This window comes from Cygnus olor, chromosome 11 (assembly GCF_009769625.2).
Source record: "Cygnus olor isolate bCygOlo1 chromosome 11, bCygOlo1.pri.v2, whole genome shotgun sequence".
Lineage (NCBI taxonomy): Eukaryota > Metazoa > Chordata > Aves > Anseriformes > Anatidae > Cygnus > Cygnus olor.
The window spans coordinates 10,993,607-11,019,807 of NC_049179.1; the positions used below are offsets into that span (position 1 = coordinate 10,993,607).

The following is a 26,201-nucleotide window of genomic DNA, read 5'->3' on the forward strand; positions in this document are numbered from 1 at the left end:
TATGTCAGTGAAAGACATTTAAGGGTAGGACAAACAAATGTCTCTGGCCTTCAAGAAACAATTTTCCAAAGGTTGAACTCACATTGACTCATTCCAGCGCAGCAGAGAGCTGTGCTAAGCGCTCTTGTTGCAGTCTACCTGGAAGCAGAAGTGTTTCCTGCAAGAGAAAATTGTGGAGAGGAGCCAGGAATGAATAAGCTGCCTTGTTTCATTGCTGAATTACAGAAAAAAAAGAAAAAAGAAAAAAAAAAACACCTTTTCCAATGAAAGGGCCAAGTAGAACTCATTAAAACATTGATAAAGTCAAAGAGTAAAATTACAGTGGGGTAGACAGGGCAAAATTATAACGTATGGCTTTGAGGTAGGAAGGAAACAGGCAATAAATGAATTGGCCTGTGTGGGAGGTGGAGGTTTCTCAAGTCTTCCCCTGGAGCATCTTGCCATGTCGCGTTGCTGCAGGTGATGAACTGAGCTGAAAGCGATCCTGGTGACTGTCCTTTCCATTCCTGTATCCCCTTTCCTTGGGGCATCTCCTCCCAGGCTGCATGGAGTCCTTTCTGAGCATCAGTGCTTTGCCCTCTAACACCACTGCTACAACCCCCCAGATTTAAGGCACTTTTCAAAGGGGGGGGTGGGGGGTGGGGGTAGAGGGGGTTGATCTGGTAGGTCCTGTGTCCAGGATCAGCACCCATTCATCATGGCCAAAACACGTCTGTACTCAAAGCATGGTGAGGAGGGTCTGGAGTGGATGGTGGTCTCTTTTCAGACCTACCCTTCTGCATTTCTCCACAGTGGTCACCAGGGCAGGGAGCAGGAGCAATGCATTGCTCTGCAGCCAGGCTTAGGCCTGTTTTGGGTCAGACCCTGCAGAGTCAGGGCCAGCAAAAAGGGGTGCACGCTATGCAAGCACTTCAGGACAAGCACTTCTGCGGGTTGCGTGGGGACCGCTGGTGTCTGAGATAGTCCTTTTGATTCAGCCACTTGAAAGGAAGCCTCCAGAGCCTGCTGACATGCTGTGGGATTGCAATGCGTTTGCTGATTTCCAGCTGGAGGAGTTGAGGTGCATTGCCTGCTCTGACGTCAAAGGCAAGAGCGTTAAACAGGCTCTTGCTCTGTCTCACTGAGTGATAAGCATCCATCACCTGAGGTACTTTAAAGTCTGACAGGCTAAGCATGCAGACCACTTGGAGGGATCGATTTTATGCCTTCCATGAATTTTCTCTTTATCTGAAAAACCAAGATCCTTCAATTTTTCCTCATGGAGTGCATTCTCCAGCATTCTTCTTGGTGTTCTCTATCACATCCTCAGTAGCGCTGTCCCAAAACAGTGCCAAGACTGGACCTCCAGATGAGATCTCACCTCTCATGTGAAGTTTCTAACTTTGACCCTACCGTTTCACGAGCAAGATGCACAAAAGAGTTGACGGTGCATGGGCATCCAAAATTCACTGAAATTTGAGCCCTGGGTGGGATTGCTCCCTGCCCACAGTGCTGCTCCAGGGAGCTGGCTGGAGCTTGGTCCGTCTTGCTGCTCCTTGTGATCTTGTGGGTCTCAGCAGTCTTGGGAGGGAATTTAGTGGCTCTGTTATGTCAGCAATGCAATTGAAAGGATGATCTCAAGACTGGAAATGTTGAGTTAATAATTAGATTTCAGGCTTTCTTTAATTAACACAGGTGCCGGGGAGACTCTATTGAAAGATGTATAGGAAAGGAAAGGATGAGAGCAACTCAGCAGCAGTGGGGCTTTGGGAAACAGCGTAGGGAATGAAGGTATTAATTTAGCAGGAGCGGTGGTGGTTTAAGGACATAACTTGGCAAGGGCTGTCTGCCTTCTGAAGCCTTTTCCCTCCTCTCCCTTCAAACACACCAAAACGATCATCCAAAACAGCCTGGTGGGGAGCAGCAGTCACACAGAAGCACACGAAAACTGTCCATGCACCTCTGCAGACGCAGCCAAGATCACGGCCTGTTAGGGTACGATCAAACTGTGGGCTTCCCCTGCTGTGTGATTCTCCAGTCTGGGAGGATTCAAACGGTCTCACTGAAGTTAGGTGAGAAATTAGGTGAGAAAACCAAACCTATTATCTGAATTTGCATAGCCAACGTGCATCAGAAACCCCCCATCGGCAGCAAGCGGTCTGTCCTCCCAAAGCAGCTGCTCTGTGCCGTCTCTGACCTCTCAGGCATGATCCTCCAGGGACACCAACAAAATAACTTCGAAAGAGAGAATTACAACTTTTAGCAACAGCATTTACAATTCGTATCTCCGTTGAACCCCAGGAATGCATCCGTTTTGCTGCCCATGCTCTTTGCTAAATGAGCAAATGTTGCTCTTTGCAACACGCAGCGACAGCCACCGTCTCTTTCTCTTTTAAAGATGTCATCCTGGCTGTCCTACCTAATGTGCCCCCCTGCTCTCCAGGACCTCTTATTCCTCTCAATCTAATGTGTTAACACAATAAAGTTACACTTAGAACAATTGTTCCCAAAATACCATCTTCCTCCCACCACCTACACCAAGGGAACCAATAAAAGAACTTTTTAGGAAAAACGTGAATCCCCATCCTACGGCTCTGGCAACACCCAGGGTATCAGCACAAGCATATCTGCCACTGACTACCGTGAAAGACCCAGAGCAACATGAAGTTTTAGGTGGTATGGGCAGGGAATGGTGTCCTTGCCTTGGCCACATACTCGGTTTTATCTTCTCTTCATCTCTTCCAGGAGAGCATACGAAGGCAGGAGACTACAGCCAAGCATAATTTTGCAGCAATTTTTCTAGATTCCTCGAAGGACCCAGGGTGGAAGGCCACTCTGGAGGTCCCCACGCCAACCTCCCGCTCAAAGAGAGGCTGCTGACAGCGTGACAGCCGCTTGCTCAGAGCCTGATGCCTACGAGGTTTGTGACCCCATCCCTCACGACAGTGCCAGCCTACAGGAATGCATTCATCAGCCCACACAGAGGCAGGGCTGGGAGGGTTCTCCAGTGAGAAGAGATTATTTCCTGACATTTCTGGTGTTGGAAATTATCGCAGAATTGTAGAATGTCCTGAGTTGGAAGGGACCCACAAGGGTCATCGAGTCCAACCCCTGGCTTCGCACAGGACCACCCAAATTCTGACAGTCTGTCAGTACACTGCTGCTCTCTGGAAAGCAACACGGCTACCAGGCCACCACAAGCCCTCCGCATGTCACTGGGATGCTTTTGGGATGCAAGGGAGTGAATTGGTAAAAATCAAAGGCCTGGGCAGAAAAGCAAAAACAAAAAAAAATGGAGGAAAATATGCATCTGGAAGCACCCTCCCAGAGAACAGAGTGAAGGGCACTCCACAGTTACTTCTGCAGCTGTCTCTGTCTCATGAGCTATGCTTCTTACTCAGCCTGTCGCTTCTGCACGCTGTGGTGAAGGCCCGTCTAGACTGGAGGTCGCACGCGGGGACCGTGCCGCGCTACTTGCTCATCGCAAGAGCCGCGTGCGCTCATGCGTGCATCCTAGCACAGGCTCACAGACAGAAGCCTCCAAGAAAGCAATCCAGGAGACAGAGCCCCAGGCTGCACGTGTGGACACCGGTGCGCAGATGTACCGCAGGAGCACGTTGGGCCCATGGGTGCAAGCTCCCAGATGCTCATAATGAAAAATGCAGAAGGGCATGTAACCTAGGGCATCTAGGCATACACATCAAATCCTTGCCAGACGCCCAGGACTCTCTGCTCCGCCAGCTCTCCTCCAGATCTCTAACGTGACAGTGCAGATACGTTTATCTTCTCCATGATGTTCCCCCCCCATACTCAGCCCTAGGACTCTGCAAGTGAGCACCTGAGAAGATACATAGGCCTTATACCTGGAGATAAAAGCAGTCATTAAAAAGGCACAAACAAAGGGCATTGTGACTGTTTTGCCATGTCTCCAGTCTTGAGAGGAGGCTGAAATAACCTTTATATAATCCCATTAGCATTTCCAGTGAAAACAACAGCATTTGAGGAGGGAGAACAATGTATTTTCTTATCATCCAGAAAGGCCAAAGGTATTTATCTGATTTAATATTTTATAATTGATATTAAGCAACACAGAAGGATCCGACAGGCAGGCTGGAGATGGCTGCAGCCCTGCAGTGACATGGCGGAAGCTGCCCTCTACTTTTCAAGTAATGTATTGCCCAGGTCGGGGCACAACAGCCCTCCTCTACAGACCCCACAGAAAAAAAGGATTTCCCTCAAGCCCATCTGTGGCAAGGACCCAGATTCAGAGGCGGACTCCTCCAAGCTCACACTGTCACCACATAGCACTGTGCCAGCGTCACATCCCTGCATGAGATGGTGCTCCAGCCACTGCAATCCCAGGGGAAGAGAAGTGCTCAGCCTGCCTGTGATCTGCCCTTCCCCTGGTTAGGTACGGTCCGACAGCCCTGGCCAAACTGCTGCGTCCTCGACGGTGGGAAGGGTGAGACAAAATCGAAAGCTGTGGAGAAGATGCGCTGCAGATGGGGGAGGATGAGAAAAGAGGCAGGGCACAGAGGTGGGGGGGCTCAGAAATAGGTGTTGATGCCCAGCAGGAACCAAGGCACACACCTGAACATCCAGCAACACTCTTCACAATGATGGCTTTGCCTCCAAGTGTAGCAGCAGGTCAGGACCAGCACCCCTTCTCTGGGCCCACTGACTGCTCCATCAACTGCTTGACCTTCAAGCAGAGGCATTACAGTGGGTGCAAGTTGGCCCCACTGATGCACGAGATCTGCGACCGCACAACGCTTGGGCAAGTACCTCGTATCTTTCATCTCCAGTAGGGAATGGAAATTAGGTTATTCTTTGCTGAAACATTCTGGAAAGTCATAGCTGAAATCTCTCACTTGCCTCTTCCATCTGTTTATTTTTACCACTTAATAACACGTCTGTCTCGTCGACTATTCCTGACACCATGGCAAGAAAATCAAACTTGGTGAAGACAGCTTTATCAAAGAGACATTAGCTCATCGTTACTGTGTGACACCACGTCAGTGCTTCTCGCATATAGGAAGTCTGGTCTGTAATTTCAAAGAGAGTCTTCCATCTCTTTAGGAGCTGATATGACCAATACATTTGAAATTGTTGATTACTATGCAAAAGGTTATCCAAGCTGTGAAGATAAGCAGCTTCAAGCATTTCAAGGAGTCTCATTTGTTCGGTGATATGCTTTTCTCTTCACTGCCACATGATGTCACAGACCCAATTTCAAGCGATTAGTAACAATGGCAAAGCAGTCACTGAAATAATCTTTGATAGAGGAGAGAGCTCTGTGACCATGTGAGGAGGCTGTGCTATCAATAATTTTATCACCATTGATGAAGTCTTAGTATGCAGGCTTTACCATGCCACCAAACCTGCACCTGCCTTTGCTTTCCAAAGAGGCATGCCAGCACTCTGCAGAAAGATAGCTTGCCTGAATGCAGAACAACCCTTTTAATTTGAGCAGTCTTGGGTTTATTGCCTTCATGGTGGATGACTTCACTCACCCTTTACTTAAAACTATCCTCCTGGCTTCATTACTGAACAATCTGCTTCTTGAGGAGCCTGGAATGACTGAATCTGAACCATCTCACATTTTCAAATGAACTGTTTCACCACCTTTTCCTTGTCTTCTAGACCTGATCTATTTTTATTTTTATTTTTATTTTTATTTCTATTTCTATTTCTATTTCTATTTCTATTTCTATTTCTATTTCTATTTTTATTTATTTATTTATTTTATTTTATTTTATTTTATTTTGAAACAAAGTTTCAGAACCAGTTGAGCTGAACCCATGTCCTTGTTTGCCTTTTGGACAGGCAGCAGGGATATTTCAGTCTTGCATCTCCCAGCCCGCCTGCTGTTCGGAGTCACCCAGAACATGTATATGCTTTTGGACATATGATCTGGTAGGAGAATCACAGAAGCGTTGGTTGGAAGGGACCTAGTCCAACCTCCTCTTCAAAGCAGGATGATTGCCAGCGTTAGGAGAGAGGAGAACACAGCCGTGGGTGTCAGCATGTGCAAGGCATGACAATTAAAGGCCATCTGGGACATGTTGCCTTTGAGCGTACCACCCGAATTCAACGATTCAAGAGCTCCCTGCTAGTCCTGAGTCCGCTGTCTTTGATTACCATCTTGTGTATGGTCCTGCTGTGCCTATAGGAAGTCGACTGCCACTGCCTCATATTTCAGAAGTGAGCCTCAGCTCACGAACTATGACAGTGCTTTAGAAATAGAGAAGTTCCTCTATAAGATCAAGTCATTATCTTATTCAATCCTTGTCTACAAGAAAGGGACTGTCACCACTAAAGAAAATGATATACTGTTCTTTTGAAAACTCCTTTCCCTGGGAAGGCATTCCTAGCTAATGCCTTCAGGATCCTTCCTGGCTACATGAGGAGCTACTTCCAAAAACTAGGGAAAGAGGACTAACCAGGCATTCTCAAGTCTTGCAGTTCGTCAATACGTTCTTCCATATGTTCTACTACACTACATGCATCCTTTCCATAAGGTGCTGTCAAGGCCCGGACCGACTGGGTTGCCTGCATAGCAGGAGGCTGGAGTAAAAGAAAGAAAATTCTCAAGGTTGCAGAACAGTGGGAAAGGGCAGAAAACAGCCCGAGGTTGGCCCATGACACAGAAAATTTCAGCTCAACAGTTTGAAAGCTATAAGCAACAGTTAACAGTGTCTATGGTGGGAGATAAATGAGCAGGTAAGTGAAACAGCTCAACATTCCTCCATATAGATATTTCTCTCCCTAGAAACAGCTCTTGAGGTGTCATTATGCTTTAGCCAGTGCCCCGGGTGTGCTGACACACTGCTGCATGGCAGACATTTTGTGACCCCGTCTAGGGCTTTCCCTCAGCTCCCAGGAGCTGCTCTGGGCTGCTCCCTTGGTGCCCTGCCACCACCCAGACCTGCACATTGGCAGCATCACCCTGGGAAAGCAAACAACGAGCAGCTGCTCTGCACGAAGGATACATTTCCCCCTGTGTTGAAGCCACTTTGGTAAGTCCATGCAACTTTCAATGCTCTCAAAAATGTGGTTTGATTATTGGGTGATCCGGTGTGGAACCAGGAGTTGGACTGGATGATCCCAGGGGGGGTCCCTTCCAACGTGGGATGTTCTATGGTCCTGTGATCCATCAGTCTCATTTGCACAATATTTACCACTCTATAAGGTATGCTTATTATTTTCACTTTATGCTGACAGCATGCTGGTCATTTTTCTGTGTCCTACCCAAGTCATAGCACAGCTTGCAAATCATCTTGGTCAGCTGGGCTGTTGAAGTTATAAGCAGTCACCTAAGTATCACTGTTTCTTACTGGATAGGCTGCAGAACTCAACTCCAGGTGAACACAGCTGGGATGTGAGCTTTTCGTTTCTGGTCCCACTAAGGTGACTGTGCTGAGAGGTGACCCAGGAGCTGGTGGAGGCATTTTTGTCCCTCTGTTGCGCACTGTTGATATATAAGAATGAGAAGAACCTGCCTATGCACTACAGAGGATGGGAATGTTCACAGGCAGGCATCAGTGGATCCCAGGCTCTCTCCTGTGCAGTTTTGATGAGTCCAGTAGGAAACAGCTCTTACCCAGAGCAAACGGGGATGAATCCAGACAGGATTAGCAGCCAGTGAGGGGCTGTTCTAACCCAGAAACAACCCACGTTCTGCCCCACCTCCACGCTGCTTCTTGGGTACGTGGCACCAATGCCCCGGTGGTGTGGCGTGCTGATGTCTCAGCTACCCAAAGGTGCCAGGAAGATCTGTTTGGCATGGGGACACGCTCCGTAGAGCTGCTGATATGGAAGGCCCAAAGCTACCGGGCATGATATGTTCATCTGGATGAAGAGAGCTGGTGATCAGATGCAGCTCTTTCAGAGGCAGCTCCCATTGCCAACACATGGCAGCAGCAGCTCGTGCCACCAGACAAGAATAGCTGGTGTCCCTATCCTGAGACACGAACCCATTGCTTCTGCTCTCTTCTTATCCCTAACTTGGGAGTTTACAGGCATGATCAGTTCTTCAGGTGCAGAGAGAGCTGCCTTACACTTAGCTCCCTGGCTGAGTCTGGAGAGTGGCTGATCTGGGACAAATCTACCCTTTCATTGCTTCATTCACAAAAAAGCCAGCTGAGACCAAACCTTGAAGAATCTGCTGCCTATGGAAGCACGCCAGGTTCGGGTATATATGCCAGCCCACACAAAACACAATTCTCAACTGCGTGCTAGGCCAGTGATTTTCCAGCAACTAAATAAAACAGACAAAATGGCATTTCCCTGCTTTTTACTGCCTTGTTTTCTCACTCTATTTGGGTGCATCTGCCTTGTTTTGTCAGGAACTGCCAAACATCAGCAGAAAAAAACCTGAGAACTGATCCCAGACAAACCGTGTAGCACAGGATGAGCACATCAGGCTGTTGAGCAAGGTCCTTCCCTTCAACACATTTGTATGAAGAGAGAGGAAAAAAAGTGAAAATTAACCCCCAAATTACTGAACATTTAGATGGTGCTATTTTCATCAGAGTTTAATGACTGTTTAAAGCTTCAGTTCGCTTGTTAAAGAAAGCGTAGCAGACTTTGGCAAAGGGAAGGCAGCTTTATTACCTACTTAAATGCTTCAAAATGCTACGCTCAAGTTGTTGTTCTTAGCCCCTGGGCATGAACTGGCCAAGGATCAGCCCCAGGCAGAGGGTGGTGGCCATGGTTATATGGAGGCATGGAGGCAGAGCGGGAATGTAATTGGAGCTGATTTGGGGTCCCACCTTGCCTGTAGCTGTGCAGCTAATGAAGGAGTCCAGCCTTCAGTGGGTCTCGTAATCCTCGGAGAAACAGACTAAGTCATGGAGTGGTTTTCTCAGTAAAGGTAGCGTGAATTAGATAGACAGGTGAGCCCACCCGTACTGCTCAGCCATAGGATCTGCCCAAGCTTTGACCTTGTAAAGAAATGCAGTGGGATAGCATCAAATTTCCAGGTCTCTAAGCTTGGAGGTATCACCAACTACTTCAGAAAATGTACAAACAGGCATGGAAATATACTCAAAACTGATGGGGATGCAGGGATAACCTGAAATGACACAGAAAGATGGGTGGGATACGTGCTGTCAGGTGAGAAAGGGATGCAGTAAGAGGAATGGCCACAGGCCGCAGGGTCGGTGCTGGGCCAGGATCAGGATAAGCAGAGGACGACGCTGACGGAACCACAGATTGAAGGGAAAACTTACTGGCACTAAACATTTATCCCACCACAGCATTTCATGTGTACGGTAGGGTACGCTATGGTAGGAATACAGAAACAGCTTCACCTTTTCCTACAATGAATCCAGGCCTGCATGGGAGTGACCATCAAGGTGGCTGGGGATGACCCTGACCTCTGGGTGAAGCAGATGCAGGACCTCCTCGAGGGTGAATGCAGAGTGCTGGCAAGACTGAAGAACAGGCTAATAATGTTCAGCTCACATTGTAGACAAAAATGGGCAGATGGGAAGGATCTTCCAGTTGCAGAGGCTGATCGCTGACACAACTGGAGGCAGGGGAGCAGGCTGTCATAGTCAGAGGTCCAGGATGCAAACTCCACCTCTGCAATTCAGCTTTGCAAGTGCTTGCAGTAACACACTGTCAACTGAGGCACGTGGAAACATGGTGGTAGGGCTGGGCTTGGCTCCAGGGTCTCCTGGAAGCAGCAGGAGAGTTGCTGAGAGAGACAAGTCCCCGTCCTACAGTTGGCACCAGGACAGGAGGCCTGCTAAGCCTGGCTCTGCCACCTGAGGGCCACCCTTTACAAAGGCAAGTAATTCACGATGAATGCTGACATTATTTTATCTCTACATTTCATCTGACATTATTTCATCCTATCTAATGGCATTTGATCCACTTGCTAAATCCACACTTCAGTATACAGTTACCTAAAGGAAGCAGTCCTCATGCATAAAATCCTAGAAGACACAGTTCAAAGCATAAAAAGCATTAGGGCAAGATTAAATCACACATCACACCCTGGCACTTAGAGGGAAAAACAAAGACCATTAACTTAGAGCCACATGAAACTATGCATTCAAAAACAGCAAGTGTTTTATTTAGAAAAAATAAACAGCCTTGCTTTGAATGAGATTAACATTCACATGAGATGACATCTGCCATAATTACACGAGCCAGAGACACACTTTGCCCCACCGGTATAGAAGGGTGTGTATAATCCCTCCTTTTGAGTACTGTACTCCTCCTAAATGGCTCCATAGCAATTCCCACTGACCTGTCTTAAATTTCTGCTGGTGTTGATTTAATCTTTGGTTCTCCCCTCAGTTAGTTTATTATTTTCTGGTTTAGTTTCTCTATCAGTCCATCTTATTTAAACTTCATCCTGTAATTTATTTTTTTTTGAGCTTTACTTTTTTTCCTAGAAGACTTTCTAGACTTCAGCCAGATGGGGCCTCTCTTCTTTCCCTTGGCTCTACTCACTGTGAGGAGAATAAAAGCCTCCTCTGTTCTCTTTGGACAGGCTTCCAGCATTTGTAGGATGGTTTATCTGGAAGAAGCATTTCATATTTTTCCATGCTGCAATAAGCAGTCCCCACTGTACACTGATATGCTGTTATCTTCACGGCCGAAGAAGAACCAAAACTCAGAAAATGTTCTCCCCACCCCTCTTTTAGAACAAGACAGCAGAGAGAGCTCAGGCACTCTCCCCATCTCACCCCACCATCCCTGACTTCTCAAGAAGTCTTTGAGCTCCGAATTCCTTCTGCCACAGGATCACAATTGCCAGAAGGGTTGTCTGGAGCTCTCTGGTAGAGCTCCCTGCTCCAAGCAAGGCCAACTTCCATCAGTTCACCAGCACCTTCTCCAGTCTGGAGTGGACTGTCTCCAGGGATGGAGAACCCACACCTCACTGGGGTCACTGGCCTCCGTGTGCTTTTTGATTGTCCTCCCAGGCCCTTATTAAAGAAAAATTAGAGAAGCAGGCAGGGAGGAGACTGCAACCACTCAGGCTGGGCCTCCTCACCTGTGTTCCTCCCTGGACGGCTGGTTCTCCACAGAAAGTAGTGCTTCAGGCTGCCCACAGTGCATGCACACTGAGACAGGCACTTACAAAACAAAACAAAACAAACAAACAAACAAAAAAAAACAGTTGCAGTAATAACTATTTTTGAGGTTCTTCCTCCTCCATCCTGGTCTTTTCCATCTCCCACATGTAGAGATTCTGCATCTGAGAGGAACTCAGGACCACGCAGAATTTAACACCCTTTTATGCCCCAATGTAACATGCTACAAGGGGCATGCAGAAATTTACCTGCCCAGGGGCTACTACTGATGGAAAACCAGCCTCCACTGTAAACATGCACCCGACAGGACATCTGAGCCTCCTTTTCCTAGCAAGCACTCTTCTTGCCTCAAGTATAAATACATTCTGTAGAAATATATAAACACATAATTTAAAACCTGCTTGGACACAAGCAGGACTTGCAAGGAAGGAAACCCCCAGTGCAACCCCAGGGGAAAGCTTACACATTCACACAGTTTTATCTGGGTCCCTTGGTCATTCCTTGTGTCCTTGGCACAAGCAGTAACAGCAGTTGTGGGCTTTGAGATGGTGCCTCTGCTGTAGTGCAGGACTGTAGTGTTTGTGGGTTTCTCAACACAATTAATGCTGCAACGCTTGCTTTCAGGCACTTGCTTCGCAAACTCTGATTCGCAGAAAACACCATCCCGTGCCCTTGACTGTGAGCACTGTTGGGTTCTGTCTGGCAATATTATGACTTGTCGGGTGGCCGGGCCCTCCGCCAGATGTGACAGTGACTCCTTGGTGATGCCTACAGCCTCATGTGGGACAGGGGTCGTTTCTAGCAGGCTTCAGGACCAGATGGGAGAAGCCTTTCCAAAAAAGCAGCCTTGGCCTCATTTGGACAGGGTGATCGCTGAGGCTAGGAAGCAGATAAATTCTGCCATGTTCAGCACTTGAATAACTGCTGCCTCTACAAGGCAGCCACCCCTCAGCTGCACATGCCAGCCTGCAGGGTCACGGATGGTCCTGCCCGGGGCCAGCCCGCAGCAGTGCCGAGCACAGCTCGCTCAGGCTGCTCTCGTCATTCTCCTCCGGCTCGCTGCTGGAGTTGGAGGGGTTGCTGCTGGGCAAGCTGTGGCCAGCACCTGTCCTCAAGGATGCCTGCTGCCCCTTCGGGTCTGCCCAGGCGGGAGTGTTCTGGTACTTTGGCTGGGCATAGTTCCTCTGGCTGAAAAACTGCCCCAGCAGAGATTTTGGGAGGATTTTCTGAAGGCTTTCACAAGTCCTTTTCTTTGTGCTCAGCTGGGTGTAATGCAAATCCAACTGCAGGACCACATCCACCTAGAAGGGGAGAGCAAAGGACACAAGGTGAATCGGAGACCAAGACTTGAAACAGAGCTTTTTTGCTCAGTCAAAAATCCTGACGGACTCTGCTGGCTGTTCTGCAGGCTCACAGCCCCATGCTGTGGTGTGCTGGAGCAATGCTGCTGCCACAGAAGATGAGCTGTTACATACACTTGTGGCATTCGAGGGCCTGAGCCATGATTTCTGGATTTCAGGACTTCTCCTGAGATCAGGCCGCCTCACTTAAGACCTTATCAGTGCAAGAGGGCGTCACCCCAGGGCGCTGGTGCAGGGGAGCAGGAGGGGACAGGGACTGCACCCAGGCAAACTGCACCCACACAAGGAAGGCCATGACATCTGTCCTGGTCATGATGTCCGTCCTGGCCACAGTACAGCACTGCACACACAGAGGGAGGCATGCAAGGGCAGGGATATGAATCACTTATATAAAACACACATCACAAAGTGAAAAATGAGAGTTTAAAACAGCAATGCTCTGCAGGGATCCATTTGCAGTCTAGCACTACTTTAGATCTCTATAAAATAGGGTGAAAAAAAAAAAAAAAAAATCAGAAAATAGCAGATTCATGGCAGCCAAATCCCTGAACGTGAAACCCTAGCGTGGGGCTGTGCCTGAGATGCCTGGCTGTACAAAGCAGGGAAATGTATCATGCAGCAAGGAGATTTTTCCTGTGTGCCTGGCAGGCAACACAGGGTCCAGCTCTCATATCTGCATTTAACAGCTTGGGAAGGGTTCAAGAAAAGAGCTCCAGGAACAATCAAGGGCTGAAAGAGCTGCCATATGCCAAGACACGTACTGTACTCAGCAAATGGAGCTCGCTATAGGCAGATCCACACAGCAGCTCGAGAGCAATGTTCAGGGTGAGCCTGCATGGAGCAGAGCAGATAAGCACCTGGCAAGATCCACTGGCTGGGTGATAGAGGGAGAAAAAAATAAGGGAGAAACCAGGTGCATGCTGCTATTTGCAAAGACAGAATCTGTTGGAAGAGACAAGGCAGGCAACTAGCAATTCTGCCTTCTCATGGTCTTTAAATAGTTTGAGAGTCTTTTGAAGTGTGCCAAAGAGGCACAGTTTGGCTCAGGTTTGGTAGTATCACTGACAGCAGGGGATAAACTCTCCTGCTGCTCAAGCTCCTGGCCAGCCTATGTGCCCATCTCTCAGGCAAGCACAACGCTTAGAGAGAGATCCTTCATCCAGAACATTTGGGCTAGTCCTGACCTCTGCGAGGTTGCTACAGGCAAGGAACAGCCTCTCTGGCCAGACAGCACAGAAGGACAGGATAAACCAAGAGAAAGAAGTCAGCTTTTGTGCCCTGGAGACCAACAAGCTCCTCTAACATCAATATGGGCATTAGACTGCAACACAGGAGGGTCTCAGCCCAGATGCTGGCCACTTTCCGCATGGAGCCAAGAGATGCATGGTCAGTGGGGATGGGGAGTACCAGTTGTGTGAGGGGGAAAGGGAACAGCAGAGATTTGCACATGGCAGCCCTCTACCTGAATTTTCTGTAGTCCACAGAGCTGGAAGATGCAGTCCTGCTCCTCCTGCTTGCAAACAGATGCGAGCAGAGATTCCACTTGGTCCGGGCGGCTCTCCTCCAGGTTGGCCACATCATCCACCTCCTGGGTCAGAAAGACAAAGGAAACGTAAGGAAATTTCAGTGTCAGCTTAGGCCTGGAGGAACAACTGCCCATCAAACATGCTGCTTCTCTACACAGCAGGGACCGGGGCTGGCCTGTGCCCTTGCCACCTGGGCTAGTGGCAATGCTGCGTACCCTAATGGAAGTACTACAGAGTGCAAACAGCAGAAATACAGAGATTTTACACACTTGCCTCGTGTATATCAACGGGAAAACCTAGCCAAACATCCCCTGAGGGCAGCAACAGGAAATCTGTGGTGTAATGGGATTTTCAGCAGTATAGATAGCAGCACCAGCCCGTATCACAACCACCTGTAGTGTAAGGGGTGTGTCGAGGAGGGAGGAAGGAGTTTTCTGACGGCAGATCTGGAGGAAGCTCTCAGCTGTGCTGGGTGCTGAGCTAGCCCCTGCCATCTACAGAACTGTCAATTCTTGCCTAGTTACTCAAACTTTTCTAGAACAGCTCCCTCTCTATGAGATCCTCTTCAGAAACCATCATCTCTTGGAGCCTCCCCTGAACCGCTGCCTGCAAAAGCCCAAAGCAATTTGTTTCTGGCCAGAATACTGGGGGTGGAAGCTAAAATGTTGGATCCCAAGTGCTGGCTGGGATCTACAGGCATCAGAGTCACCTTTGCCTGCAAGGCTGGCAGAACAGGAGTAAACAGTCCGTCATCTGTCCGTTGCTGATCCAGCAGGTCGACCAGAGGCAGGCTGAAGAAACAGCATTTATCTCTGGACAAAGCAAAGCCAAATCCCATCTCTGCACTTGGCTACTCATTACTGGAAAGATAAAGAGAAACTGGAGGGTGTTTAGGAGAGATCAGGGCAGCAAATGGAGTTGCAAAAAGGGGGATGGCTGTGCCAACAAAGGGAGGGGACAGCTCATAGGAGGATGCAACAGCTCTCCTGCTCAGGGAGCCTCATCATGGTTCCTTCAGCCAGCATGAACTGAGTCTGAAACAGAAGACAGACTGCAATGCAGAGCACCTTCTGCAAATGAACGCTGCCCTCTCCTGCCCTCTCCTTCTTTGGCTCATCGCATCAGGTATCTGCTCCAAGCTCCCTCAATTCAGCCACTGCTGTGCTGCGCTCGGCAGCCGGGTTAAGCTAAACCTGGAGACCAAACAGAGGGACAAAGCAGATCAGCCTGGAAGCCACCAATGCAGGGCTTCAGCAGGAGGACCGCAAAAAAGGAGCAGAGTGCTCCTACCACACCCAGCCAGCTTCACCTCACCTGATGCTGCTGACGTTGCACTGCAATGGAAGGACAGGGCAAGCATGCAGTCAGCCCTGCCTTGGGTAAGCCTACCCTGCCAGCCTCCTGCCATGGGAAAATAACCAACTTTTCGAGTTAAAGGTTGTGCCTGTGCTTTCAGTAGCATCTCTGGACTGTTACGAAGGTGCCAAAGTTATCTTTGAACCTTGCTAGACTTCGTAATATCTACAACATCCTAATAACTAAGAGAAAAATAATCCAGTTCATGGCCAGAATTCCTCCTCAGTCACGTACCACTAGTCTCCTCTCCTCCCCATACGTGGTCTTTGATGTGTCATTCTCCTCCAGCCTTCTCCACAGCTGCCTCACTGTTGTTTCCACAAGCGGTTTTTGACTTCTGCATTCCTGCCTTCCCCAGCGCATCCCCACATCCACAACCTCTGTCCCAGAGTGCCTCCTCTGGGATCCATCAGCCTGTTGGAGCTAGGGTTGGGCCATGTTCCCTTCTTTCTCCTTGCAGCCACAGATGTGCTGTGGATCAGATGACTTCTAAGTGCCTACTTCTGCAATTGCATTACCAGCCTTTGTGGACACCGTGAATCCTTGGCGATTAATATCGCAATTTGGTTCACACTAGCAGGGCAGGGATGCTCAGATCTGTTCTAATGCACGGGAGTCTTCTCCTGAACATCTATTGTTCTGCATTTTCAAGCCCCTTGCGGCTGGGCTACCCTTTTTTTCAACCTAAGAAAAAAGCAAATATTGCAGATGTGACTAGCAGGAATACAATACTCCAATGCAAGTTAAATCTAGGTGCATGAAAAGCCAAGGAGCACCAGGAATCTGGGATGGGGAGAACCACGCAGCCTCCCTGAACGGGACAAAGCCATTCCTTAGCGTTGAACATCCAGATCAGATGTGCTGTTTCTCTCTGGCACAGACTGGGAGAGCAAATGGACCCAAACGAGGACCCAGTGCTCCAGCTTCAGCAACACTGAGGAGAGCCAGAGAGGACTTCACACAAACCCGGGAGCTCTTGGCAGAGTTTTCTGCCCTGCTTTGGTTGCACCAATCATTGTGGACCGACCAGAGCAACTGAGTCATTTCCCATCCCATGCTTATTCTCATGCTTGCTTCTGCCTATGCGCAGGACCTTGCACCTGCCAAGTAACAGCTTTGCTGTCAGATTGCATCTCCAGCTTATCCAAATCTTTTTAAAATCCAACCCTGGTTCTTTAGCACATTGCAGTGCTCCCCATGTTACGGGATCTGCATATTAAATAAGCTCATGCTATGGCACATCACTGATGTCTTTAATGAAAACAGAAAGTAATGCCACAGCCCTGGTTTTCCAGAAGAAACATATTCAATCACCCTGAGAGTATGAGAGTAGAAAAGTTTTCTGTGAAGTTTAAATGGAGCCCCCCATGCTCCAGCTTGTGCCCAGTGCCTCTGCTCCTGGGACTGGCACCGCTGACAAGCGCCTGGCTCCAACCTCTCTGCACCCTGCCCATGGGTGGTTACGGACATTGGTGAGCGCCCCCTGAGCCTCCTCTTCTCCAGGCCGAGCAGCCCCAGCTCTCTCAGCCTCCCCTCACAGCAGAGATGCTCCAGGCCCTTCAGCTTCCCCATGTCCTTCCTTGGACTCCCTGAAGTACGCCTGTTGCTCTCTGCTGGTGAGGAGCCCGGCACCGGACCCAGTGCTCCTGGCGTGGCCTCCCCAGTGCTGAGCAGAGGGGCAGGATCCCCTCCCTCCTCCTGCTGGCTCCTGCTCACCTTGGATCCCCAGGGCCTTCTCCACCAGGCTGCTTCCCAGCTGGGTGTCCACAGCATGTCCCTGGGCCGGGCTGGGCTGGGCACTCACAACCTCTTGAACCTGGCAATTGAGTCTGTTTTCAATCTACTTCACCATCCACTTATCTAGTCTGTTATCTCATCAGCATTATCTCAGCATGTCTATGAGGAAGTTATGTGAGAGACTGTTAAAAGCCTTTTGACAAAGGCTATCAGGTTATCAGGCATGGCTTCCCCTTGGTAGTCCACACTGTAGTCCACACTGCCTGATTCCAGTTGTATACCTTGTCCTTACTGTGTTTGGAAATGGCTTCCAGGGTTATTTGCTCCATCACCTTCCCAGATCTTTACTCTTGCCCTTCTAAAAGACAGGAGGGACGCTGGCTTTCTTCCAAGCCTCAGGAACTTCCATTGACCACCATGAGCTGACAGTGGCCTCGCAGTGACATCTGCCAACTCCTTTAGCACTCGTGGCATGGTTTATGTCCTAGTTTCTTTAAGTGCTCCATGATCTGATTCTCCTCCACCAGTGGAAAGTTCTCCTTGCCCCAGAGTTCCCCTCTGGTGTCTGGGAGTCCTGAAGGCCACTCTGAACAGTAAAGGTACTGAGGCAAAGAAGGTACAGAGTACCTTGTCCTTTACCATGTCCTGTGTCACCAGGGTCTGTGCCCCATTTAGCAGGGGGCCTGTATTTTACTTCCCTTCTTTTGCTGATGTAGAAGCCCTTCTTGCTGCCACCAGATTCAATTCCAGACAGGCTTTGGCTTTCCTAACCCCATCCCTGAATCCATGTCTCTACAGTCCTCCTGTGCCATCTACCCTTCCTTCTACCTCTCGCATTCCTGTTTGTCTTGTCTGAGCTCAGTTAGGAGCCCCTGGCACATCCATGCAGGCTTCCTGCTGCCTTTGCCTGCTCATTGGGATTCCTGAGCTTACAGGAGGGGAAAAAAAAAAAAAAAAAAAAAAACAGCAACAAAAAAAACCCCACCAGCTCTGCTGGACCTCTCATTTCTCCAGGACTGCGTCTCACAGAAAATAGCTCTTGAGCCTGGTGACCTTCAAGACATTCATCTGGGCAACGAGTGACCTAGTCTCAAGGGATCAATTAAAGACTTGACATACGAGACTCAGAGCTTCTCTGCCGACAGCAACTTGTTATCCACAAGTATATGCACTCTGCTAAATTCCCAGCCTCTGTAGCCTCCTGCGCCAATGACTTCCACAATCTAATTACAATGCACACAGGCAAGTATTTCCTTCCATTAGTCTCCTTTATCATTTCTGGCTGGGTAGGAGTCAGGAAATGGAGAAAAGGATTTTCTGAATTAATATTTATATTCCATTCATAATTACAGACAAATGTTTCCCCATGATGGAATGTATTATTTAATGAGGATGATGTCCCGGAATTGGCAAGGCCAGAGTTTTGGTGGGCCCAGAGATTCAGATACTCTAAATAATATGGGGAGAAGGTGAATGGGGAGACCATTAGGTCAAACAGCTCCAGATCAAGTGACTTGACTTGAAAACATGGAGATTCAACATAAAAGTTTAAAAGAGTAGGCATTTAAACAGTACAGAGGAAAAAAAATGGAATGCCTTAGCTCTCAGCATCACTCATTTCCACCTATGTCCTAAAATAGCTTCTCTCTCTGAGGACAGTGAAAATGCAAGACAAGGGACAGGAAAGAACACTACCACTGGACAATTAAAGAAAATGAAACAATGCTAGAAAAGCCCATCATAATTATCTCTGACAAGCCCTACATCAAGCCCAGGCTCTCTGCTGAAGTCACTTTGATAGTCAGAATATGGCAAATGTTATAAAAACTGCCATTTCCTCAGCCAAACGGCTCCCTGGACTCATTTCCCAGGGCTTAAAACATACACCTCACATCACGCCTGCGTTTGCCTGCCTTCAGCCTCCAGCTCCTGCATCTCAGCAGTGTGGCTCAGACAGTCCTCTGGCTCCTCTCAGTGTCCCTGGCAAGCAAGGATGCAGCCAGAGTGCCCAGATCCCCAAAGGAGCCAGGTGCTCTCCTACAGACACCCCTGAATCTCTGGGCTGGTCCCAAGGGTGAGCGTGGGTGGCCTCACTGTGGATGGCTAGCGTGCCATGAACTGCAATCGTGTGATGATGTGCTGCCATGTCAGCAGACACCACTGGAGGTCAGTGTAGGCTAGCACCGCCATGGAGCAGGACAGGGACACGGGATCCTACCACTCCAGCGTTCCTGGGTCCCATTTTTGTCTCCCTAATCCCTCTTGCACTAGTCTGGGACACAGGAGCAAGCAGATGGGTCTCCCTTTTCCCACAAGTGCTGCTGTGGCATGGATACACGCACCCATACAGAAAATTTTCAGGTGTGTTTCGGGAGTTCACAAGGGGAAAATGATGATCTGGTTTTGTAAGGGGCAGGATCAGGCTCCAAACCTCCCGCTGGACGCACTGCTCCACATCAGTGACCACAACGTACTTAGGGGCAGCATCCCTCCATGAGCAGCAAGGGCCAAAAGATCCACCACAGTCATGCTACGCTTCAGCAAAGGGACTACAGAAAAATGAGGAAGATTGTTAGCAAAAAGGATCAGCAAGAGAATTAAATCCTTAGCAATAGCGTGGAGGCCACTGGAAAAGACCACGCTGTGAGCACGGTCTGTTAGGAAAGGTGTGAGAAGGGGTATGAGGAAGCTGGTATAGCTCAACAGGGAACAAGTCCATGAGAATATATCATTGCGTTGAGACATTTTAGCACAGCGGGTTAAGACGGGATCATTCAGAAAGCCAGACCTGCTTCCAAACACAGAAAACAGACAGGCTCTTCATCTCAATCAGATTAAATGCAATAATTTAATCAGGCAGGCCAGAAATCAGTCTGAGGAGTAACTGGTTAAAGGCATTGAAACTGGCACTAAATCCTTTTCACAATGCATTAGGAGCAAGGCAGGCAGTCTGCCAGCCACTGACGTGTGGAAGGAGCATTTAAAGAGCACAAAGCTCTTGCAGGGAGGTGGTGTCAGCAGTAACAGTGGAGGGGATCCTGTTTCACATGGGTTCAGCCTTTTCCAGCCCCTGGGACTCCTCGGGCTCACCATAACCCCCTCTCCCTCTCCTGCCCCAGTGGGAATCGAGGGGAACGGGACCAGCATCTCCCCATTCAAGACTCACGGTGGGCTGGCGGAGCATGAGGTAGGCATCAGTGACATGGGCCGGGGGGTCCTGCAGCTTGGCGCAGACAGACATCACATTGGAGAAAAGGTGTTGGAAGCGGAGCTCTGCCCGCACCCCACAGGGGAACATCACTGTTTCTCTCGGTGGCTCTGCAAGGGGAAGCAGAGTGGGGTCAGCATTCAGTGCCTCCAGTGATCCCACTGCTGCCTCCCTGCAGAGAGGTGCCTCTGAGGGGCACAGCGACCCCCCTGCTCCCTCCATCCCTGCACAGCTCACCGTGGCCACATCCCCAGCGCTCCACGGCTGCTCCCAAGGGACAGATGGGGTCTGTCAGGGAGCGGGCTTCCTTCAGAGTGTGTTTGATCTCCATCACCTGCTTCCCAGTGACCAAGGGATCCCGGCCGATGTCTGGAGGAGACAATTTAGAGGCACAAGGGTCACTCCAGGTTCCTTACTTGCCACCCTGCCTTTCAGACCCTACATTAGCATCCTGGTCCCACTGCAAGGTTACTAAAACCTTCCATGGGGCATGGCCCGCAACTTGATTTTGGGGGCAGGGGGAGTGTGGGTGTTCATCCTCCCTGTCCCCCTTGCTGGGACTTGGCTTCTGCTGATCTCTCTTCTCATCCCTGCTGCTGAAATGAATGGTTTCTAACTCAGGTTAAAAGCACTCCTTTACCTTCTAACACATCCTCCAACATGTGTGTAACCTTCTTCTCCTGCAAAATATGTTTCTTCAAATATTTCATGAAGATCCCAGAGCTGAACTCCCCATCCTGCAACTCATAGGCTTCCGCATCTTCACTCCTGCAAGGGTAATGATTCATCTTTACCTTTCTGCAATGGGGAGGAAGTCCTGGGGGTGAATCAGGGTTTGTTGGCTGAGTCTGAGTTAGCTCCTCAAGCAATACTGCCAAGTGCTTGACGTTAGCCCCAGAGAGGATGAGAAGGGCACGGGATGGGAAAAAGTAGTGAAAGGGGACAGGAGAAAAGAGCACAACTTCTTTTGTCAGCCTAGCTGGGTGACAGCAGCTGAGCAGCCTCTAAGGCTAGCACCAGAACAGTAAGCAATGCTCATCTTCATCTCGGGAGGCTTCTGGTGACCTGCTCATGGCACACATGCCTTGGGAATCAGGCTCAGGTCTAGAAGGACAGATGACAGGAGCTGATGCCACCTTCACAGGTAACCTGTAACTGATAAACAGGCTACCACTAGCAATGTCAGGAGGAAGAGAAGAAGTGTTCAAATGGGAAATGCTGGAGATAAGGGTAAGAGCCAGAGAAAACATGAGAAAAGCAGTCTCAAGCCTCCAAAGCCCCCAGGCATGAAGGTATGAAAATAGCCGGGACAGTGCCAGCTCCTGCCAGTATTTGGGCCTGTGTCACAGTGTGGCACAGCAAAATACACTTACGTGGCGTAGCCATAAACAATATTGCCCCAGGGCTCCAGCGGCTGTACCTGGGAGAGGGCACACTCTAAGTTGTACCTGTAAGAGGAGATGAAAGTACCAGTCAGTATTGAGAGCAACAGTGTGTGCCTGGAGGGGAGAGCCAGTGTGCTCCACAAAATCCACCTCCTGTGGTTGGCAATAATATTAACACCCATGTCAAATATACTCATGTTACTTGGGCAGCAACTGAAACTAAAGGTAGGAGTCCTAAGAACCCAAATCACGGGAAAACGAGCAGGTAGGGCCACCTCTGACCTATCTACACTGGTAACTGCTCTCTATCCTGCAAGTGAGCCTAGAGCTGTGGGTGCAACCGTGCCTCCTCCCTTCTGAGGCTAGTTTTTCACAAATTCAAGCAGCAGCACACTGCAGAGAATGCATGGGCTTACCATGGTGCAAGGGACTGCTGTCTCTGAAGGACTTGGAGGTGTGCACCGAAGCACAGCTTGTGGCTATGGCTTGACTGCCTGTCTCAGGGTTCTAGGGTGCTCCACAGCTCTCTTCCAGCCCACACACATACCTTCTGCCCCAAGAAACCAAAGCTAACACATGGCCAGGTCTCACTGAGAGATGGGATCAGTACAGCTGGAAGCCCAGTGTTGGTTCTGACACCAGGGTGAGCACAGGCCTGTTATTTTCAAAATCAGTTATATCTGAAGTGATAGTCCTGGTTTCCACCAAAATAGGTGTCCTGGTAGCACCCTTGGCAAGCCTTAGCTAGGAGCTCACCCAAATCAAGACATATTGGAGAGCACACGCACTGGTTGCTTCTGAGGTAGGAGGTCTACACCAGTGATTTGGAGCTGTTCCCAATCACACAGGGATAAAAGCCAGGCACAGAGATGGCATTATTTGGTGTTATTCAATTCCAGCATAGCTTGCTGGGGCTGAAGTTGGCACGCTAAGGCGAGCAGAAGGGATCATTGTATTGCCAGCAGCCAGTGAGTTACCTACTACTGGTGGCACAGCCTGTAGAAGATGTTCAATGGCAGTATTCATCTGGCTTGTATAAGTTTTCTAAAGATGATCAAAAGAGAAAATGTTGAAAAGGAGATACACTTCTAAATATGAACACTGAATGGAGAGATTTATCTGCCTCCCAGGTGCTCCTGAATGAATATAGAAATCTGGGATGCCAGGTCCAAGAAGAAATGAGACATCACATCCCAAAATAAGCCTGTTGTCCACATGCTGGGGACATCCGCCCGAGGCTGCACAGACAAAAGTTGATGCAAATCTTTTGTGATGGCATCAGCAGGCATCCACAGCTCCAGATGCAGCTGGTGCATGCAGCAGAAGTTCTGGCCATGGTTCCCTGCCCCATGAGAAGACAAAGTTTTTCCAAACCATGACTAAACACAGGAAGATGTCTGACATCAGAGAAGGTGGCAGCGCTTCCTCCTGCCTCAGGCCCCAGTAGAGGCTCATTCATACAGCACTTCTCATACAACCCAGTTCTGATCTGCACCCCGGACAGAAGACAGTGTCCTCCTCCTGTCCTAAGCAGCACACTCTAGAAACCTTCATAAATCAGGGAATTCCTGGAAGAGGCAATCGCATCCACCCAAAACGAACACGTAAATGTACTAGGTTACACATAGGCTCCTTGTTCCTGGTTCGTCCTGTGCTGAAGCTGAACATCTGCCACCACTTGGCAAAGGAATATGCACTTCTCATCGCCTTGGCATTTCTGATGCCGACATATGGGGCAAAGAGATACTCCGCGTGAGATCCCTCTTAGCACACACACAGCTCCTCCTGCTTCACGGACAGCTGGACAAGCCACCAAAAGACAACAGCTATCTGCAATTCACAACATCAGTTTAACCAAAAGGGCGTTGGGAAAGGAGGCCCTGTGAGCCCTGTTTTACTGAGTGATACAAACACATGCATTTATGAAATCCAGATGCTTTGCTGAGCTGAAGCAGTGACTTCTTAAGAAAAACAAGCCCAGCAGAGAGCTTCTGCAGCAATCCCCTGTGAGCCCAGGGATAACACCTTCTGCACTAAGTGCTGCGCTTGCTGTGGGAAAGGGTAGAAAAGAAGTGTGAGATTGGGGGAGGAAGAGAGAAAAACAGCCACATAGCCACGCCTGAACATCACAGCAGATCTCACATCGCATCCTTTTCCCAAAGCGCCGGAAGAATTCACGGAGCACATAAACAGCCAGCAACACCAAGGACGGAGGTATCAGCTCTAAAGCCACTTCATGGATTATCGCTGTTTGTGTTAGAAATCCCAGTGCAGTACTGCCCTGCTCTTTCCAGGTGGAGCATTTGACATTTGGGTGAGTTCCTGGCCTAACCTCCGCCCTCAGATTTGGCAGGAGTTGCACTGATGATTCAGCAGTGCCCCTCAGCAAGGGCTCTCAGCAGCACGGGGCAGGGAATCAAGGCGCTCTGCTCCCGCTGTGTGCTGGCAGTAGCAGTGAGACAGCAGGAGGAGAGGGATGCTTTGCTATGGGGCTTTTGGGGCATGTATCACGGGACAGCAAGCTCTATCAACGTTGGCAACTCAGAGCTGCAAAATGCAGGATAAGTCCCAGTGCAACCAGCTTGCCAGCAATTCAAAGCAAGTGTTCCCACCTCTGCAGCTAAAAGATGTCAAAGATCTAATGTCTTTCCAGGGGCTAGCGGTTCTTTCGGGACAGCACTATCAAAATCTTTACTGTCTTTCCATTGCTCAGTGCAGGGACCACAGAAGGAAGAGGGAGAATTTTCTGCCTTTGACCTCCAGGTCCTTCCTGTCCTGTAAATCCACCTCAGGAGCCGCAAATAAATGAAACTATCACACCTTCTTCTAGCTAAGCCTAACTACCTCTGTTGGAAATGGGCAAGTAGTAACTTTCTGCAGCCCACAAGATGCACCATGGAGATCTGCAGGCCAAGGCAGGATGATAGGTTTTCTACACTGAGAAGAAAAAAGCTGATTCCTGACCTCAGCAGCAGCCTTGGTCCCACTTCACACGACAACTTCAGAAGCCTTTAAGGCCAGTAAAATCAAGTGGCATGGCTTAAAATATTTTCCACATTGCATTGCACTTTTCTTACTGAGATGTTAACAAAAACACAGCCAAGAGAAAGAGATGAGCTAAATGGCCCCAGGCTGAGCATGCGGGGCAACTCAGTGAGATGACATGGGGACACTGCTACAGCCTGCCTGGTCGGGTGGGTCAGTGCAGGTGGCTGAGACATAAAAGGCCAATCTGTACTATAGCTACGCTGAGTTTCAGCTAGCGCTTTATGCCAAACTAGAGCCAGCCCTTTGCAGACTGCAGTTGACTTGCCTGAATAGCCTGTATTTGTCAGGCTTTTTCATCCCCCTTCTCTCCAGCACATCTCAGGCAGGATCTGATGCATCTAGCACGTGACTGACTGTGCTTCCCATGAGACCCTGCAAGACCTGACAGCCTTACTGATTTTATGACACAGACGGATAACCTTTCACAGAGGCCTCAGCAGTGCAACACAGGACAAACATCTCACGTGGCTGTGCAGGAGCCCATTGCTGAAGGGGGGATGAGGCTGGCAGCTGTTTCCCCAAGCCCTCGAGATGCCACAATCTGCCTGTCCCACTGAGGAAGGGGGAAGAGCACCCTACCATTTTCTGCAGGTGTCCAGCAGGATGAGGTTCAGGGCCGTCTGCTGCTGCTGCATCTTCTGGAGGATCCTCTGCACGCTGATGCAGTTCTCAGGGGCATACGGTTGTGGAGCATCAATGGGGACCATGTAGTTCCTCCCCAGATGTTCATAGCCATGCCCAGCGTAGTAGAATATAGCTGGAAACGAGGAGAGGAGAGGATGAGTCACGGTGCAAACCTGTAGGCCTGTAACCAGCTTCCCATGGCCATCTTCCACCTCCTGCGCTGAAGGGATGCTGGCGTGGGACAGACTTACACCAGTAGCACTTACAAACGGAAAACTTAAGCCATGTTGACCTCACAGTTTCAACTTTTTTCAAATCCATTCCCTTCAGCAGAGCTGACAGTAGCCCCAAGAAGCTCTCCTGTACTTGTGGTTTCCAGCAGTTCTTCAGGAGACACCAAAGTCACTGGGTATACATTAGCTAAACTGTAATCATTAGTGCTACAACACATTAACAACCTTTTAAATAAGAAACACCTCAGCTTCCTAGTTTTGGAGGAGAGACTATCAACAGCTTAGGTGATGGGAAACATTCCTGTGGTTTCAAAAGTCTGCCTGTATTTATACAACTATGAGCCAGTGAAAAATGAGATTTAGAAAGACAGAGAGAGATGAGTTCTCCAGATGTCCAGATAATGTGAACCATGTGCTTCAACAATCTCAAACCAGATACCAGCCCAGTAAGGTGGGAGAGGAGTCAGGACTCATCCAGATATTGGCGGGAAGTCCAACATCCAATGTGAATTTTGGTTTTGAGTTTTACTCTTGAGCATATGAAACATAATAATGGTTTCTACCTTTACAAGAGACAGCAACATGGGAACATCCAGCTTGGAAAGCCAGCACTGAGGAAGGTGACACAGCCAAAGCTGGTGCTTCTCCAGCCCCTGCACACGTGCTCAGGGATGGGCTCTCCTTCTGCCCAGG

General features: G+C 49.2%; 1 protein-coding gene across 3 annotated transcripts in view; it reads right to left on the reverse strand.

The window, feature by feature from the left end:
* Window positions 1-10,039: 10,039 nt before the first annotated feature.
* LOC121075990 (mucosa-associated lymphoid tissue lymphoma translocation protein 1-like) overlaps window positions 10,040-26,201 on the reverse strand; it is a 28,249-nt gene continuing 12,087 nt past the window's right edge. For all 3 annotated transcript variants that reach the window (XM_040569844.1, XM_040569842.1, XM_040569843.1), the window contains 7 exons: window positions 25,231-25,408; window positions 21,592-21,666; window positions 20,859-20,986; window positions 20,456-20,587; window positions 20,177-20,328; window positions 13,854-13,979; window positions 10,040-12,331 (listed from right to left, as the gene is read on the reverse strand). In XM_040569844.1, the coding sequence (XP_040425778.1) occupies window positions 12,005-12,331; window positions 13,854-13,979; window positions 20,177-20,328; window positions 20,456-20,587; window positions 20,859-20,986; window positions 21,592-21,666; window positions 25,231-25,408 (1,118 nt within the window). In that variant the 3' untranslated portion in view covers window positions 10,040-12,004. The remainder of the gene's footprint in view (window positions 12,332-13,853; window positions 13,980-20,176; window positions 20,329-20,455; window positions 20,588-20,858; window positions 20,987-21,591; window positions 21,667-25,230; window positions 25,409-26,201) is intronic.